This window comes from Diabrotica undecimpunctata, chromosome 8 (assembly GCF_040954645.1).
Source record: "Diabrotica undecimpunctata isolate CICGRU chromosome 8, icDiaUnde3, whole genome shotgun sequence".
NCBI lineage: Eukaryota > Metazoa > Arthropoda > Insecta > Coleoptera > Chrysomelidae > Diabrotica > Diabrotica undecimpunctata.
The window spans coordinates 105,632,341-105,649,427 of record NC_092810.1 but is presented as its reverse complement, the minus strand read 5'-3'; the positions used below and the strand labels follow the sequence as shown (position 1 = coordinate 105,649,427).

At 33.4% G+C, this 17,087-nt stretch overlaps 1 protein-coding gene across 4 annotated transcripts in view; it reads left to right on the top strand.

Annotated features, from left to right (window-relative positions):
- didum (dilute class unconventional myosin) overlaps positions 1–17,087 on the top strand; it is a 162,624-nt gene that overhangs the window by 103,285 nt on the left and 42,252 nt on the right. For all 4 annotated transcript variants that reach the window (XM_072540690.1, XM_072540691.1, XM_072540689.1 and 1 more), the window contains exons 7-10: positions 5,247–5,585; positions 7,981–8,489; positions 9,938–10,112; positions 13,209–13,483. In XM_072540690.1, the coding sequence (XP_072396791.1) occupies positions 5,247–5,585; positions 7,981–8,489; positions 9,938–10,112; positions 13,209–13,483 (1,298 nt within the window). The remainder of the gene's footprint in view (positions 1–5,246; positions 5,586–7,980; positions 8,490–9,937; positions 10,113–13,208; positions 13,484–17,087) is intronic.

Below are 17,087 nucleotides of genomic sequence, written 5' to 3'. Positions count from 1 at the left end.
AATATTTGAAAGACATTAAATTCTACAGTATTTAATAGAATATATTTAAGAGTTATATAATACATTGTAAGAAATTGAATACTTGTAATTTGTGTTTGTACCCCCTGCCAATAACTCTTAGTAGTTGATGCAGGGTCATTTTTGTTTAAATAAAAAAAATGTTTAATGGACGTGGTGCACCAGGATTTTAAAGAACGTGTATACGTCTTGATTACCTTAAAGGTATATTAAGTGTTTCATGATATTATAAATAATTATATTGGAAAGTACATAAGTGATGTCTCTTTTCGGCATAACAAGGAAGGACCCACGTGCCTCATATAATTTAATGTCTACGTGAAAATATAAGGCAGCAACTCTTGTAAAATGGATCTTTTAAAATAGTAGCAGGGCGTCGAAAGAGAAACGTCATCAAGTAATAACTCGTACTTAGAGGTTTACTTTTTGACACTAACTACGATTCAACACGTTATTCGTTATCGATTTTCCAGCGCCCAATACTCAGTGAATATGTAACATGTACATATTTTTTAGGTCAGTTCTCGTTATTAATAGGAAACAAATAGAAGAATTTTGGGTCATACAAAGTAATTTGTTATATTGATTAAATGATACAAGGTGACAATGGAAATACAATATCAAATAAAAAAACAATAAGTTTAAAAAATATATTTGAATATATTATATTATAGTTTACAACTGTTGTCTACGCATAAAAATACACATACACAGTTGTTTTTAGAGTGGAATAAAAATGTCAGTTTTTGTTTTTTCTTCTATCGCCTGCAAAATTTACTTTTTGGTCTGCGCAACAGCTTGGATTAATGTAAAGGGGTTGTTTTTGTGGTTTGAAATTTGACAATTATAGTAAACTCTCTGTTATATTAATTTACACAAAAAGACCTATATTTTAAACAATATTTTAAAAGATATTGTAACGTGTTTAAATAATACCCATTATTTAAAGAATATGTATCTACTAGTACAATTTGTTGCCATACAGAAATTGACGGTGAGGTTTATTAAGGTTTAAAAGAACAAAGAAGGTTGGCATAGAAATAAATATTAACAACTCCAAAGATATGCGATTTGGCAATAGAAATAAACAACTTTTTGTAATCAGCAACCAGGAAATTTAGAGAGTGGTGTAATTTGTATATCTTAGCAGCATAATTAACTGTAAGGGTGGTACAGAGCATGACGTACGAAAAAGAGTTAATAAGGCTCACAATGCCTACAATGTTCTTAATATCGTATGGAAATGCAGGATTTAACCAAAAATTTTTCTCTGCAGTTGCAGTATTGGGTGTATCACATTTTACAAGATATTATATGTTATATTAAGCAAGATGATGTCTGGATAATTGTCGCATTTCATTGGTGCATTGAATATGAAGACTATAATTTTGAAACACCATTCATATGGTGTTTGTTTCTAACTCCAAATTTCAGTACTTATTTTGTTCGATTAGACTTTACCACTTTGTTTAAACAACTCTTACGTAATATTGTTTAACCTGACGTTTTTGAGTTTGTTGATTGCATACTTAAACTTCGAGATTGTAAGGCTTTTTTCCTCTGTGATCGTTGATGCCTTCGGAGGAATTTCTATTATTACGTTTATGATGTTTCTTGTTTTGGGATTTATTTTGATCATTTATTATTGTTCCGTCTTTACTTCTACACATAGTTAGTCTGGGTATAAACTTTTTTGCATTTTGTTACGTTTCTACGGTAGCGGGTAGCACTCCTCTACGATCTCGGTAAAAGACAGGCTGCTACAGGGAGTGGCGCCCCTGCCGTATGCTAGCTACTGACTTTGTCAAGCCTTTAGGAGACACCAGATATTTCCCCTCATTTTCCAATCCTTATAACATCCCGCTATATCCTACTACCAACCCGCATAGGCCAGCATGGTAGTGAAATGGCTAATCTCCCAGTAAATGACATGATACAAACTAAAAAAAGCCCTTAGTCACTGGCGGCCCAACGCTCCTTGATGACGGTAGCCACCAGATCAGGACAATAGCAGAGAATGCAAAGAATCACCGGGACAGACACGGCTACCACGGACAACGAACATTGCATATTGCCACTTGTAACGTAAGAACGTTTGCAACTTAAGAGAAACTAATTAAATTGCAGGAAGATCCCATAAAATGGAATGTATTGAGACTTTATAAAATACGAAGAAAAGGAGAAAACCAATTAGTTTTAAACTCGGGGCATCTGTTAAATTCTATTGGAGAAAACAATAAGGCATTTGGCAGCGTAGGCTTTCTCGTACACAAGAAACACCGAGATAAAATTATAAAATAGAGAGTGTAATCTCAAGAGTTGTGTACGTCAGATTAAAACTAAACGAGAGACACCCCATTAAAATTATTTAAGTATATACATCTGCTACGAGTCATAGCGATAAAGACATCCAAAACTTTCAGAGATATACATCGAGCTATGGAAAAGGACAAAACCTACCACCTAATCTTAATGGGCGATTTTAACGCTACACTTGGATTTAAATAAGATAACGAAGACGTGACTATGGGCTTATTTCGATACAGTGAGCGAAATGATAGAGGAGGTATTACTAAATGTTTTGTTGCATTATCGGCTGTATGTCATTAACACATTTTCATAAACAACCAACAACAACGAAATTGATTCATTGAATCACAAACAGAAAAAATATTATCCAAGCTGTTACAGTTATTAATACAGTAATACTAATTTTGTATAATAATAACAATCAAGGATATCGTACGATATATCGATACAATTGTATCCTGTGGGAGTTTTTTGTCAATTTTTCTATCAGGCGTGGATACCTGCGAATGGAGGATACTCTCTGGGTATTCTTAGAACTGATACCTAGAGGGTAGCAGGATACCTGCCATGGAACAAAAACTGACACCTGGCAGTAGGTATAAAATGCACACCCATGAAAATGGAGATTAATGATTTATGTTTGGGGTCGCTGCTTGGGGATCGCCAGGGCACGTCTGGAGCCGGCTCTGGACGTGGCAGCATGCGGGACGTCGGTGGCAAGGTGTTGAGGAGGCGGGTCCCTGTCATACAATCAGCTACAGCCCAACAACAACAACAACAATAACTACAAGGGAGCCAAACAACAACAAGAGCTCCACTCGCTGAAGGTGCTGCGGTGAAACATCAGCCGGCGATCACTCAAGAGGGACGACCGAGGCAGCGCATAAAGTGGACTGTATCTATGAATGAAAACATTTTGCGTTTTTGCGGATGAGTGAGTTTTTTCCTTAGAGGGAGTGTGAGCCGTATGGCTAAATCTGAAGATCTTAATAATAATAATAATATATACAAAATAATAATTTTGTAACACTTACAATACACATATTGCCGATATATTGCCTTGATTAAGAGTAACTACGAAACTGGTATAGCTTGTGACCCACTTCTTAAAGATACCAAAAAGTTCCGAATAGAACGTAAAATTAGACAGGGTGATCTCTCCGAAGTTGTTTACAGCTGTACTCAAATATATGTTCAAGCAAATGGTACAAGAGGATAATATGAGAATTAATTTAAATGCAGAGGTTCTAAACCACTTAAGATTTGCCGATGACATCCTTTCAATATCTGATAAAGGTAATAAAGCCACAAAAATGCTGAAAACGCTCTGTGAAGCATCAAAAAGAGTTGCTCTAAAAATGAACACCTCAAGGACAAAATTTACGACCAGCCTTGTAGACAGTGAGAAAATTTAGATTAAAAGCCATAGCATCGACCAAGTCATAGCTTACAAATATCTAGGGTATGAGATTCACTTAGCCCGTGATAATTAGACAACTGAAATACAAAGGCCTGAGGATATGTCTCACATAGGCTTGGTAGATTGAACAACATTTTTAAGTCTAATATTCCGGTTTGTTTAAAAAGAAAGGTTTCCAATATAAGATAACCAATATGTTTTACCAGTCCTTGCATATTGTGCAGAAACACAAAAGAATCTATGACAAAAGGAACAATAAATAAAATAGGAGTTACACAACACGCTATGAAAAGATGAATGTTAGGTATTACTATTAGAGATAAAGTATCAAACATAGAAATAAGAAAAAGAATAGGAGTCGCGTCTAAATTGGCTTGGGTCGGATATGTTGCCAGATTGATACACTACATGTTGCCGGATGAAAGATGGACCAAAAATATTCTTGAATAGCGACGAATACAAAAGGCATATCGAAACAGAGGACGACCACCGACTAGATGGACGAATGATATAAAGTGAATCACCACAAACTGAATGCAAGAAGCTCAAGATAGAAATCGGTGGAAAATTTTACGAGAGGCCTATTTTCAGCAGTGGACAAGTATATGCTAGTTGATGATGATTACTTTCTGGTAGAATTTATCGTATCTGTTTTGTTGTTAGGAGTTTCCAGTTCTTGAATTTCTCTTCTTTTATTTCCCTTTGTGTTTTATCTATATAACTTCTCTTCTTTTTTACCATTTTATACTCTTCTTGTGATAGTCTTTTTATTGTTTTTTTTTGTTGAAATCTTAGGTACCTATGGTATGCTTTTTCTTTTCTTCTTGTTATTTTATTATATTTTTCGTGGAACCAATATTCGTTTCCTTTTCCCTTAACCATCACAATTAACTCATAAGCTGTTACTTTTATGATTTTTTCGTATGTATTTCAATACCGTTGTTGTATGTTATCGTTTGGTTCTACATTACTTTGTGTTTTAAGTCTTGTTTTTCTCCATGCTCTTCCGCTTTTTTGTGGATTTGTAAGCGTTTCCAAATCGTTCATCACTGTTTTACTACCTATTTTTCTTTTAACATTTGATATTATTGATCTAAAATCAGTTTCTACTAGGTAGTGGTCAAAGTTTACATAGATTTTCGAGTTGATGGTTTCTGACATTTAATTTTTCTGACCAGTGACGTCCACAGCCCTTTATCGACGTTATTGTGTCGGAGAAACTAAATACTCTTCGCGTCATAGAAAACGGACCACCCCAAATATTTAAACTATTTTCGAAATTATTATGTATTTGCTACAAAATTAAGAATTCATTTTTTTGTATATTAAATAAATATTATTTAAAATACGTATATTTTCGTATTTTTGTAAAAGTTGTTTTTCCATTCGTGTAAAACAAGATTGGTGGGGAACATTAAAATCACGTCGTAGTAAACGTTTTTAGAAATGCTTCCACAAAAATATATTCAAAAAATTTGATTGATCTTTTTATTTTTAGATGCCTAGAGGTTCTGACGCTTCATGGACTGAAAAACTTTACACGAAATGTTCAAAGTACCCTCATTTTGCCAAAGCTCGTTTTGGCACGTCTTCCTTCATAGTCAATCATTTTGCTGACAAAGTACAATACGAAAGCGATGGTTTTCTCGACAAGAATCGTGATACTGTCATCGAAGAGCAAATAAATGTAATTAGATCTAGTAAAAACGCATTAGTCAAAAAATTGTTCACTTCTGAATCGCAGAAATTGGCAGCACCGAGGACTAAATTGAAAGTTGTTTCGGCAAAGCCTATGCCAGTCTCACAAAAGACTCACAAACAGTCTGTTTGTTCTCAGGTAAGCATTTTAGCTATACTTATTGGCATCAATAGATGTTTAAATAGAACACAATACGCACGATACGTTCCTGTCATTTTCAAAGTTAACACACATTACGACTTCTTGCGTTCCGTTGATGTTTTCATATAGATCAGGCAAAGGTTCAGAAGCAGCTGCGGAATTGGCGGATTTACCAATATTACTTCTATTCCTATATTTGATTCCTGCAATGAGTTACTTGTGTCGATTGCCTCTTCCGGCCTTGCTTTTCGGGATCGGGAAATATTTCTAACTGTTGTTGTTCTTGTTTTTTTCTGGTGTAGTATCATTCAAATCGGTAGCATGATAATCAGGTTTTTCTTTACGTTGTCTTTCTGGAAACTTTGACAGTATTTCATTATGGTCTTCTTCCGTGTGTAAACTCTTAATAATCCCATTTGGTACCGTTATGTGTGTACGATAAACCAATCTTTCGGTTAGTACCAAATAAAGGTTTGTATGGACTACAACCAATAACTCTATGAAGATAACAGTTTTTTTTTGAAACTGAACAAAATAGCAGTCGATGGACCAGTTGGTGGATTTATTTTCAGTTCCGGCCAAAGTTTTACTAACTCGTTAATTACATTGTTTACGATCTCGAGGCCGTTGTCACTTTGGAGAATAGCAGTTGCCCCAAATTCAAGAAAAATTTTTAGGAATTCCGAAGCCAGTTCAATATATTGCTTCGATTTCAATGGGCGTAGACAGCTAAACTTTGTTAGGTGATCTATATAATTTAATAACCATTTGTAGTCCCCATCCTGACATAATTGGTAATCAATCAAATCTATTTAAGCCCGAGGGCAAAATTCTCTTAAAAGTTTGGCCTGCTTACAATATTAGCATGCTTCTTAGCCTTTTTCAGGTGACAAACTTCGCAAAAGCTTAAAAATAATTTTATAATTACTCGTGAAATGTGATATGTAGATTTCAGACCAAATATCATTTTATCTCTGGACCTATGCCCGATAAAAATATGCAAAGAATATAATATGTCAAACAAATCTTTATACGGAGTAAAGTATATAATAATGTTTTCACCATCCTCTAACCTTTTCTTAATTATAACTTCTTTGTCCTACCTCCAATGTATCATATAGGGATAATAAGTAATATTACCTTCGGGTTTTTTGCCACTGGTTTGCTTGGTGAGCAAAATTTCTTATACAACCTAAAATAAACGAAATGATAGATACCTAGTTTCTAACAATTACTTAGGAACTAACTGAAACACTTGCATACTACTTTATTTACTACTTCATCATATTATCATCAGCTCATTTAAGGACATAGGCCTCCTCTGCTTGTGCACGGTGTACAGAATGGACCCAATTTTTCGTCAGCTTTCGCAGATCATCTTGCCATTATGTAGGTGGTCTTCTATTGCTTGTTTATCTGCTCTTTATTTCTATTTGGGTACCTTGCGTGTCAATCTTTCGTCTTTCACCCTTGGTACGTGGCGAACCCATCTCCATTTCAATCTGCAATATCTCTCCACAACATCTGTAACTCTGGTTCTGTTTCGTAGAACTTCGTTTCTGATCTTGTCTTTTATTGATACTCCTATCAATCAACGCTTCATTCTCCTTTATCCGATTTTTAGTTTTAGGGCATTATTTTTTATTAGGGTAGTGTTTCTGCATCGTATTTTATTACTGGAAGATCACACTTATGACAGCCCCTGTCTGTTTCAATCTGCAAGCTCTCTTCACAACAACTGTAACTCTAGTTTTGTTTTGTAGGTCTCCGTTTCTGATCTTGAATTTTATTGTTACTTCTGTCATTGAACGTTTCATCGTTGTTTGTGCGATTCTTAGTTTTGAGGCATTGTTTTTTGTTATGGACAGTGTTTCCGTACCGTAGGTGAATATTGACAGAATACACTTTCTGACGAAGACTTTTCTCTTTAGATTAATCGATGTTACCATCTTTAAATACGTTTTTACAAGCTCTATATGCTGCCCGTTCATGTACTATTCTTTTTGATATCTCACCTGTTTGATTTGGCTTGTTCTAATTTCGTGTCCAAGGTATATGTATTTATCAACAACTACTACTACTTTGTCTTTCTGAATTTTAAAGTTGTTATTTTGGGAATATTTACTTTTAAACCTATTTTTCGTTAATTCCAATTAAAACTATGTAATCAGAATAACTCAGATGGTGCAATCTCTCCCCGCCGACACTTAACCCTTTATAATACTAACTAAGAGTTTTAAAGCATGGTCCAAGGCAGGTATAAAAAGCTTTGGCGATAGTGTATCACCCTGTCTATTTCTTTGATTTTTTATCTCGATACTGTTTTTACGATAACTGTTTTCAAACTAACAGATTTTTGTCCTTCGTGAACTTTATAATTGTTTTATTTTAGTTTAGAGATTCCCTTAATAAACTTATGGCCACTTTAAACGCCACTACTCCGCATTATGTAAGATGCATAAAACCAAACGATTCCAAGACAGCCTTTGAGTACGAACCAAAAAGAGCAGTACAACAACTTAGAGCTTGCGGTGTACTGGAGACGATACGACTCTCTTCCGCAGGCTTCCCAAGCAGGTGGTCCTACATTGATTTCTTCTACAGGTATCGAGTCCTGTGTAAGAGTAAAGATATTATTAAGACAGACATTCAACAGACCACGAAAAATATATTGGCGAAGTGTATAAAGGATTCTTCCACCTATCAGTTTGGTAAAACCAAAATTTTCTTCCGAGCTGGGCAAGTGGCGTATATGGAGAAACTACGATCTGATAAACTTAGAGCCTGTTGTATTATGATGCAAAAGACAGTAAGAATGTTTATATATAGGAAAAGATATTTGAGGATAAAGAGAACGACCCTGAATATTCAAAGATATGGTAGAGGAATGCTTGCAAGAAGGTAAGAGCTTTGAGTATTCTGTATTTTATTTGTGTTTCTGTAATTCAATTTGGTAGTAATTAAGAGAGATATTTAGCAATGCGTTCGTTTAAGTCACGTGTTTTATTTCGATGTTAAGACACACCAGACAATAAAGAATAGATTCTTGGTCATTTTTCATCACCAAGAGCTCATTGGTGAGATAATCAAGCAGGCCAGACTTCACTGTGAATTATCTAGTGGATCGATGGTTCAAACCCTGGCTAGAAAACAAAAATGCTAACATAACAGTATAAAGTCTAAATAGTCTGCTAGTTAGACCATAATACGCTGGTGTATCGGGTATAGATATGGATGAGCAGTACGACAAGAGATAGGGGTTTGCGACTCTGTATTACTCACTCCATAGATCCTTATTGATCGAGTTTTTATGCTTAAAAAACCAGAATATGAACAATAATAAATAAAATCGTTTTTACTAACGTTAATCGTTGTATTTGTTATTTAGCAATTAATTATCTAAAAAAATTATTGAACAAATACTTTTTTGTCTACATATTTTGTTGTAGACAAAAATTTTAAGATGCCTTCATGAAACGTCACTGATAGAGAGTAAATATTTAGGAATTCAGATAATTTGTATTGATCAAATTTTAATTTACTATAACGAATCATAAATACGTCTGTGGTTACAGCTGGCTTACTGTAAAGGACCGCATATTAACCATTAAAATGTACGGAAATCTATGAAAATGTTGTACACCGATATTATTTTGAACTTATTATTAGTAAACGCATATTTGATTTACAGCTCGTAAAAGTAGTATATCATGTTACATTTATGAATCACCCTTTCCAATTTCTTGTCAGAGTATAGTTCATCTAATTGCGAAGGTAAAATAAAAAGCAGAAGGGAAGTCGAAGTCATGTGCACCAACACGAGTGCCAGCATCCATTTGGGAGAGGCACCAACAGAAGACGAAGAAGTTTTAACTCGTTCACAAGTTACACATGTTCGTTTACTATCTCTATTTTTAATTGAGTTGTTCTGATTTATTCGATAGTTTTCAATTTTGTCATAATTTTGGCAAACCTACTCTTTGACAGACAGTTTTTTTGAATTTAGTCAAATTATCTAGGATTATTACATCATTGGCAAAGCGTAAGTGAGTCTCCATCCGATGTATTTCGTACGGGATTTCAGTCCCGTACGAACTCCCGGGATTCCAGTCTTAAAATAATGCTAAAGATGAGTAAGATGATTTAGAGTACTAAAGTTTAGTAAGATGATATCACCTTGTTTCATACCTTTCCCCAATATTTACTTTCTTATTGCCTGTATAATTTGTATGGTTGTGGTTGCGTTTTTGTAGATATAGTAAATGAGTCTGATAATTTGATAATTGATAATCATGTAATAATCATGTAGTCATTTATATGATATGATAACAGATTATTTTATATTTTAGATTGGCTCAAGACATTCGAAGAACCCGAGCTGCTATTAAAATTCAGAAGGCAGTCAGAGGTTGGGTCAAAAGAATTCAGTATCAACGATTACGGCGCTGTATTTTGGGTATTCAAACGCACGCGCGAGGTTATATGGCAAGATTGAGATTTCTACAACTTAAGTATAATGCAGCGGTAAGTATTGGAAAGATTTTTATATAATTTGTCAATATTTAAGTCATAAGTAATATACAAATAGCAATAATGTACATGATGTGACACTACTATTATTTTTCTTCGTCTTTACTATTATCAGAATAGAAACGAACGATGGGGATCTGACAACAAAAACTGATACTATGTGGAATATCAATGTAATTTTTGGATTCGACTCTGAACATAGTAACTAATACGTGTTTTAAAATCGAGCTCTTAAAATTAATTTAAAAACTAGTGTAATACTAAAAATATTTTCGTTAATTAGTGATCCAGTAGTGAAATAACAAAAATAAATACAACAGAGATACAAGGGCAGGTATACCAAACTTGTTCCACTACAGACTACGAAGGTTGTTTGCCAGGACCGTACTCCAATTACAAATGATTATTAAAAATGGATAGTTCTATACAATCTGAAATTCCTACAACTAATAATACTCCAAACAGCTCCTCATCAAATCAATTTAATGGATCACCTACATATTCTTCCGTAACCAATCAAACACCACAATCCAATATATTTCCATCAAGAAAACAAGCAATTATGTTTGATTCGATGTGGTTTCCGAAAACATTGCTCAACTTTAGACAACGTTGTTGACTTAGAATCAGAAATCCACGAAGCATTCGCAATAAAACAGCACTGTGTTGGAATATTTTTTTATATAAGCAAAGCATATGATACAGTTTGGAAATACTCAATCATTAAAACACTTAGCAACTGGTTAATAAGGGGTAACATATTAGAATACATTTCAAATTTTCTTGAAAACAGACAATTTCAAGTCCGAGTTGACGGAACATATTCTCAAACAAAAATTCAATAAAATGGTATACCACAAGGATCAAACTTAAGCACAACTTTATCCTTAGTAGCAATAAATTCGATATTAACACAAATTAAAAACCCCATCAAAGCTAGATTATACGCTGACGACCTAGTTATTTTCTGTAGAGGAAAAAACAACAACGATTCACAATCACATTCAAAAAGCGTTAACACACATTGAGAAATGGTCAGCTACAAGTGGACTTCAGTTTAACACTTCAAAAACGAAAGCAATCTGTTTCCCAAAGAGAAATCAAATCCAAACAAAAGAGTTATATCTATACGAACAAAAACTAGATTATGTAGAAGAAATCCGATTCTTGAGTATGACGTTTGATAAAAAATTAACTTGGAAGACACATATTCAACAGCTGAAAAAACCTGTTTACCTGGTATAAATTTACTACGATCACTTGCCTTTAAAAACTGGGGTGCCAATTATTCAAGTTTAATACTTATTTACAAATCCATAATTCGATCAAAACTTGACTATGGAGCCATCGTCTATAATTCCTCCAAAAAAAAACGCAATTAAAGTCACTGGATATTATCCAAAATAGATGTCTACGTGTTCCATTAGGTGCTCACTACACAAGTCCCATTCAAAGTCTCTATTGGGAAAGTGGAGAACTTCCTCTTTTTTTCGGAAGACAATATCTAAGCCTAACATATGCAGCAGCAGTGTCATCAAACCGAAATAATCCAGTACTGCATAACGTTTTTACTGATCAATTTACAAATAAATTTCAACAAACACATCAAATTAATCATCCTTTTTACTTCCGTATACAATCATACTTATCCAAATTAAATTTTCAATTTCCAAAAACCTATGATACCTCTTCAATCCACACCTCTCTACCATGGACAATATCTATTCCTGCTATCGACATCAGTTTAACAAACCTAAGAAAATCAGAGATATCATCAACCGTCATTAAACAAAAGTTTCATACAAATACCTACAACGTATACACCGATGCGTCAGAAAATGAAGACAGAGTTGGAGCAGCAATTTATTCGGAAGACTCCTCAGTTAGTTTCAAATTGTCGTCAATTACAACCATCTTTTCGGCTGAATGATTCGCAATTCTAAAAGCACTATCGTTAATACAAAACAAAAACAAAGAAAAATGTATAATAATCACAGATTCTCTAAGTTCATTATCCTCACTGACTCAATTGTACTGTGACAACCCCTTTCTACTTCTTATTAAAAAAGAACTTAAAAACATTTCAAATAAGAAAATCCAAGTTCACTTTTTATGGGTGCCTTCTCATGTCGGAATTGAAGGTAACGAAGTTGTAGATAAACTTTCTAAGAACGCACCAACTAACCCGATGTCCGAAGAAAGTAACATGTTGGTACAAAACGATTTAAAACCATACTTAAAACAAAAAATAATTAAAAAATGGCAACAAACTTGGAACGACACCTTATCAAGGCTATACGATGTCAACAAACATCCACATCTTTTAAAATCAAAAATAAAAGACAGAAGAGAGCAAGTGATTTAGACGTCTCCGTATCGGCCATACACGACTTACTCATGACTATTTATTACAGCGCAAAAATAAACCAGTGTGAAGTGTGCAGCAGTGTTCTAACGGTAAAACATTTTTTAATACAGTGTCCAAAATATAACAGTGAACGACTCAAATATAGCATACCCAACTCCCTAAGAGATGCCCTAGAAGAAAATACAGATACCCAAAGAATATTTTTTTATCTTCAAGACTGCCAACTTCTTCAAAAGATCTAAAACATACATTGTAATACACATACATATCATTATTATTGTAAACTAATGTATATACACTAATTGTATCAAGTGTGACATTAATCTAAATACGCTAATGACCCTGCGTCATTGATGCGTTATTAAAAAAAAACTGTAATCTTTTTTTAGAAACGACAAAAAAAATTGGTTCTTTATGTATTTTAAATGTCTATTTCATGTTTACATCTTATTTATTTAACTAAAGATTAAAAACTTTCTAAAATCGATGGGAATTAAACTAAAAACAGTAAACTTCAATTTAAATATATTTTGTTGAGATCGGTTAATGTTGTAATTAACAAATAAGCACTGACAGTAAAAGAAAATAGAATAACAGCCGAACAAGCGGTAAAATAAAATAATATCAGTCATTGACATGACCACGTTGTTATTGTCTCTTTTTATATTAGGTTAAGTTAGCCGCAGGACTGTCATTTAATGGTTTAAAATTATTATTTTTAGGCTCTTATTATTCAAAAATATGTCCGTGGATGGTTGGCACGTAAAGAATATAAGAGAAGAATCAGGAAAATTATCATATGCCAGTCGGCAATTCGAAGATATCTGGCCAGAAGGCAATATAAGAAGCTTCGCATCGAAGCTAGGTCTATCGAACACGTTAAATCACTTAACAAAGGCCTCGAAAATAAGATTATTAGCCTACAACAGAAGATTGACGAACTTAATAAGACTAATTCTGAATTAAAGGTTTACCAGAACGATGTACAAGATCTTAAGTAAGTATGGTTGTATAAATTACTAATTACCTTGGTCTGGTTATTTAACTCACAATTCTTATTAACATTGTAATACTCGGCACCTCTTCAATTGTGGTGATTTTGGAATTGTTAAAATAATTTGTTACCATTATTATTCTTAAGAGTACCTCTCTTTTAATTATCAGTTTCTGGTTTCAATAATTGCAAGTTTTATTATTTATATATAATATCAAATACATATCATCAATAATGTTCTTGAACTTAAAATTTGGTTCTTGAACTATTGGTGTAAATGTGTAATATAATCACTTGAAATATATTATAAAAATAACTTCATTTTAAACTCATCATGTGCACAGCAACAGCAAACTCATAAGCAATTTAGGAACTTTTTTTTCCTCTCAATACTTCTCTCTCTCAGTTCAAGGACGTAATTCTTAGAATTAAAGTTCAAATCGTTCGGTAATATTTTAAGGTTAAGACCTAAATAATTTGGTTACATCGAGAACCACTCACCAGCAATAGTTGAGGATACACCCAAATTTATCCGTTAATTGAGGGCTTTCATATGACACATATCCTGCTCTATGACTGTACTTATTTGTTTTATTATAAGTATAAAAATTAATTCCTTGCTTAGTTTTCATTTTCAAAACCAATAGGAGAAGATAGGATATAAACTTTTTAATAGGTATAATTTGTTGTCCTCGATTAAAGGAAGTCATTAGGGGAGACCCGGGCCACTCTTAGGGAACTTTATTTTTTTTATTTAAAAGTATTTTTTTTTTAAAGATTACGTGTACATCTTACATATTTAGTTACCTATCTATTGTTGTACTGAGTAGTACTATAAATATTATCTTGTATTTTTAAAAAATATTTTTTTAATATATTGCCTAATGGGATCTTTACCCACAGGGGTAGGGCGACTGTTGTAATAAGTTGCAAACAGATTAATATTAATATTAGAAATTTACTACAAAGTATTATTAGGTCACCTAGTATAAAATCGGTGTAGAGAAAACAACGCATTGTCAAATAAAAAATAAAATTAGCCTAAATATCGTGGTTCAGTTGATTTTCTTCTTAATGGCAATGCTCGCATAAGAAGCCATCGTCCTCTTTCTCATAATCTGCGCAACCTTGTGAGACCAGCGATGCCATCTAGAGAATCTTACACATCCTTCACAATCATTTGATCAGAAGTACAATCCACTGCACTACAGATAATCCAAGTCACTTACATCTTTCTTTTTGAATATCTCTTTTCTGATTTGCTTGGTACTGTGTCTGTGTTTTTTATTTTGGAGAAAACCTTTTGTTTTTCTTCTTTCTCTCTCTTCTTTTTTACCCTCAAAATCCGGCTGATCTCCTTTTCCCTTCCTTTTTTTTTCTTTTTTGGTTCTTTTTATTCCATTTACTATGGTTCGACAATTGGGTAATATGGTAAAGGTCAACACCGTAGCAGTGCCTTTTTTTCTGCCTGTTTTTGTAACAACTTTAGTTTTTGGCAATGAAATAATAGGAAAGGAAAGTCTTATTTGTGAGCTGGAATAAGGCCCATGTTGTGGACTCTTTGTTAAAGCACACCTTCTTAGAGAAGGATTTCTTGCCCACCCTCAGATTTATCTTCTGCATGCTCGAAAAGTCAGCATATGCCTTCTTGAGCTGACTCAAGAACGGGCTCTTCCATTTAACGTACTTCACGCTACTGGTGATCAGGTCTAAGCTGTTAAAGAAGGTACATTCATCAGTACATTCGTTAGCAACGTAATCAGTTTCTGTGAAGACATCTTGGTTAAGTGACACAATGCCACTCTTACAAAATCCATTTATTGTTGTGGCTTGAGTTGCTGCCTTTAAAAAACCTTCTCCAAGAAGTCTGCAAACTTAAAACTGGGTTACAACCATACCAGGGTTGTTTTCACGAAAATTTTCTATGGATTGGATGTAGAATGTATTGAATAGGTACATAAACAAACCATCTAAAGGCCGCATTTTATGGATACAATGTGGTGGTAAACAAACAACGGTCGTTTCGGCGGCTCTCTCTTGAGTCCGAATGAAGATGAACCTTCGATATATATATATAGATATATATATATATATATATATATATATATATATATATATATATATATATATATATATATATATATATATATATATATATATATACATATCGAAAAAAGGAGCACGACCGTCAATCCAATATAAACTAAGGAACACTCGAAGAGTGATGGGTTTTTCGGTCAAAGTGGGGAAATAAAAGACAAAGAAGGTGGCTACCTCATCTATTTATTGAAGACGTTTTGCTTTCTGCTCAGAAAGCATTATCAGTTCATCTAAAAAGAACAATATGAAACCAAACATCCATAGAGAAGTTAAAACATGTGTGTTACCTTACAAAGACATGTAGCAGTCAATGATATTAAAAATGTGAAAAAGCTATCGATACTAAAGATTTAGAGATAAAGTTGTATAACCAATTAATTGAAGCTAGGTTATATATATATATATATATATATATATATATATATATATATATATATATATATATATATATATATATATATATATATATTTATATATATCTGCATCTTCGTTGTATCTTATTCTCCTGTTCAATTATCATATCGCCGATTTTATCAAATCGCACTGCAGTAGGTAAAGCATTTCTAGATGGTCGTCCATAATTTGGGTTTTCAGCAGTGTTCAATTCACTGGGTCCTGCTCTTTGTCCATTTTCTGCACCATTATGATCTTCCGTTTTCATAAGCGTTAGTGCTATGTGTAATTTAAACTCTAACTGGTATATTTTGCGTTTGTTTCCTAGATTATACATTTTCCAGGAATTTACTTTTTCCTTTTACGTGAATCCTGTAGCTCGATATTCCATTATCGTGAAGATCAACTCCTCTTATATGCTGGTTATATTCTGCCAATAGTTTAGGATGAGGAATAGCAACATTTTTTTTTCTGTTGTATGTTTTAGCAGCTATTAACGGTTCAATGTTCAACAGTTCAACAGAATTATCATTCCATCTTACCAACAGTACCTCATGTTTAGCATCAAAAGAAAAATCATATCATATATCTTTCTTTTTTATTTATTGTTTTACCGATTCTCATGCATTGTTCCCGTGGCGTAAAATCTCATGTCTTTCAATAAACAGAACAGTTTATGCAAGGAAAAAAAGATGTCAAAAAATATTCGACCTTTCGACCTAAATAAATATCCATTCAAACTGCAAACATTACAGTTTAAAGCCAAATCGTACTGTTTTGCCTTTCATAAACATCTTACAAATAGGTCGCCCAAAATATGGTACCATCCCTTCATCAATCGACAGGTTACGAAAGAATATCCAATTTTAGCATTTATAAGATCAAAGATTGGTGCAAGCTTCGAAAAGTTCAGTTTTATCAAGTTGCTGATTATCTGACAGATGTATATTTTGCTTGATAGAATCAAATTTATTTCTACTTATGCAGTTTCTTACAAGCGGTACACCTTTGTCTTCATCTTTTCCAATACATTTTTGTAGCGGGCAAAATATGGTATCCAGAACAAATCAGCATTCCAATAAATCGTTTTAGACTCACCTTGTTGAGTTCAAAA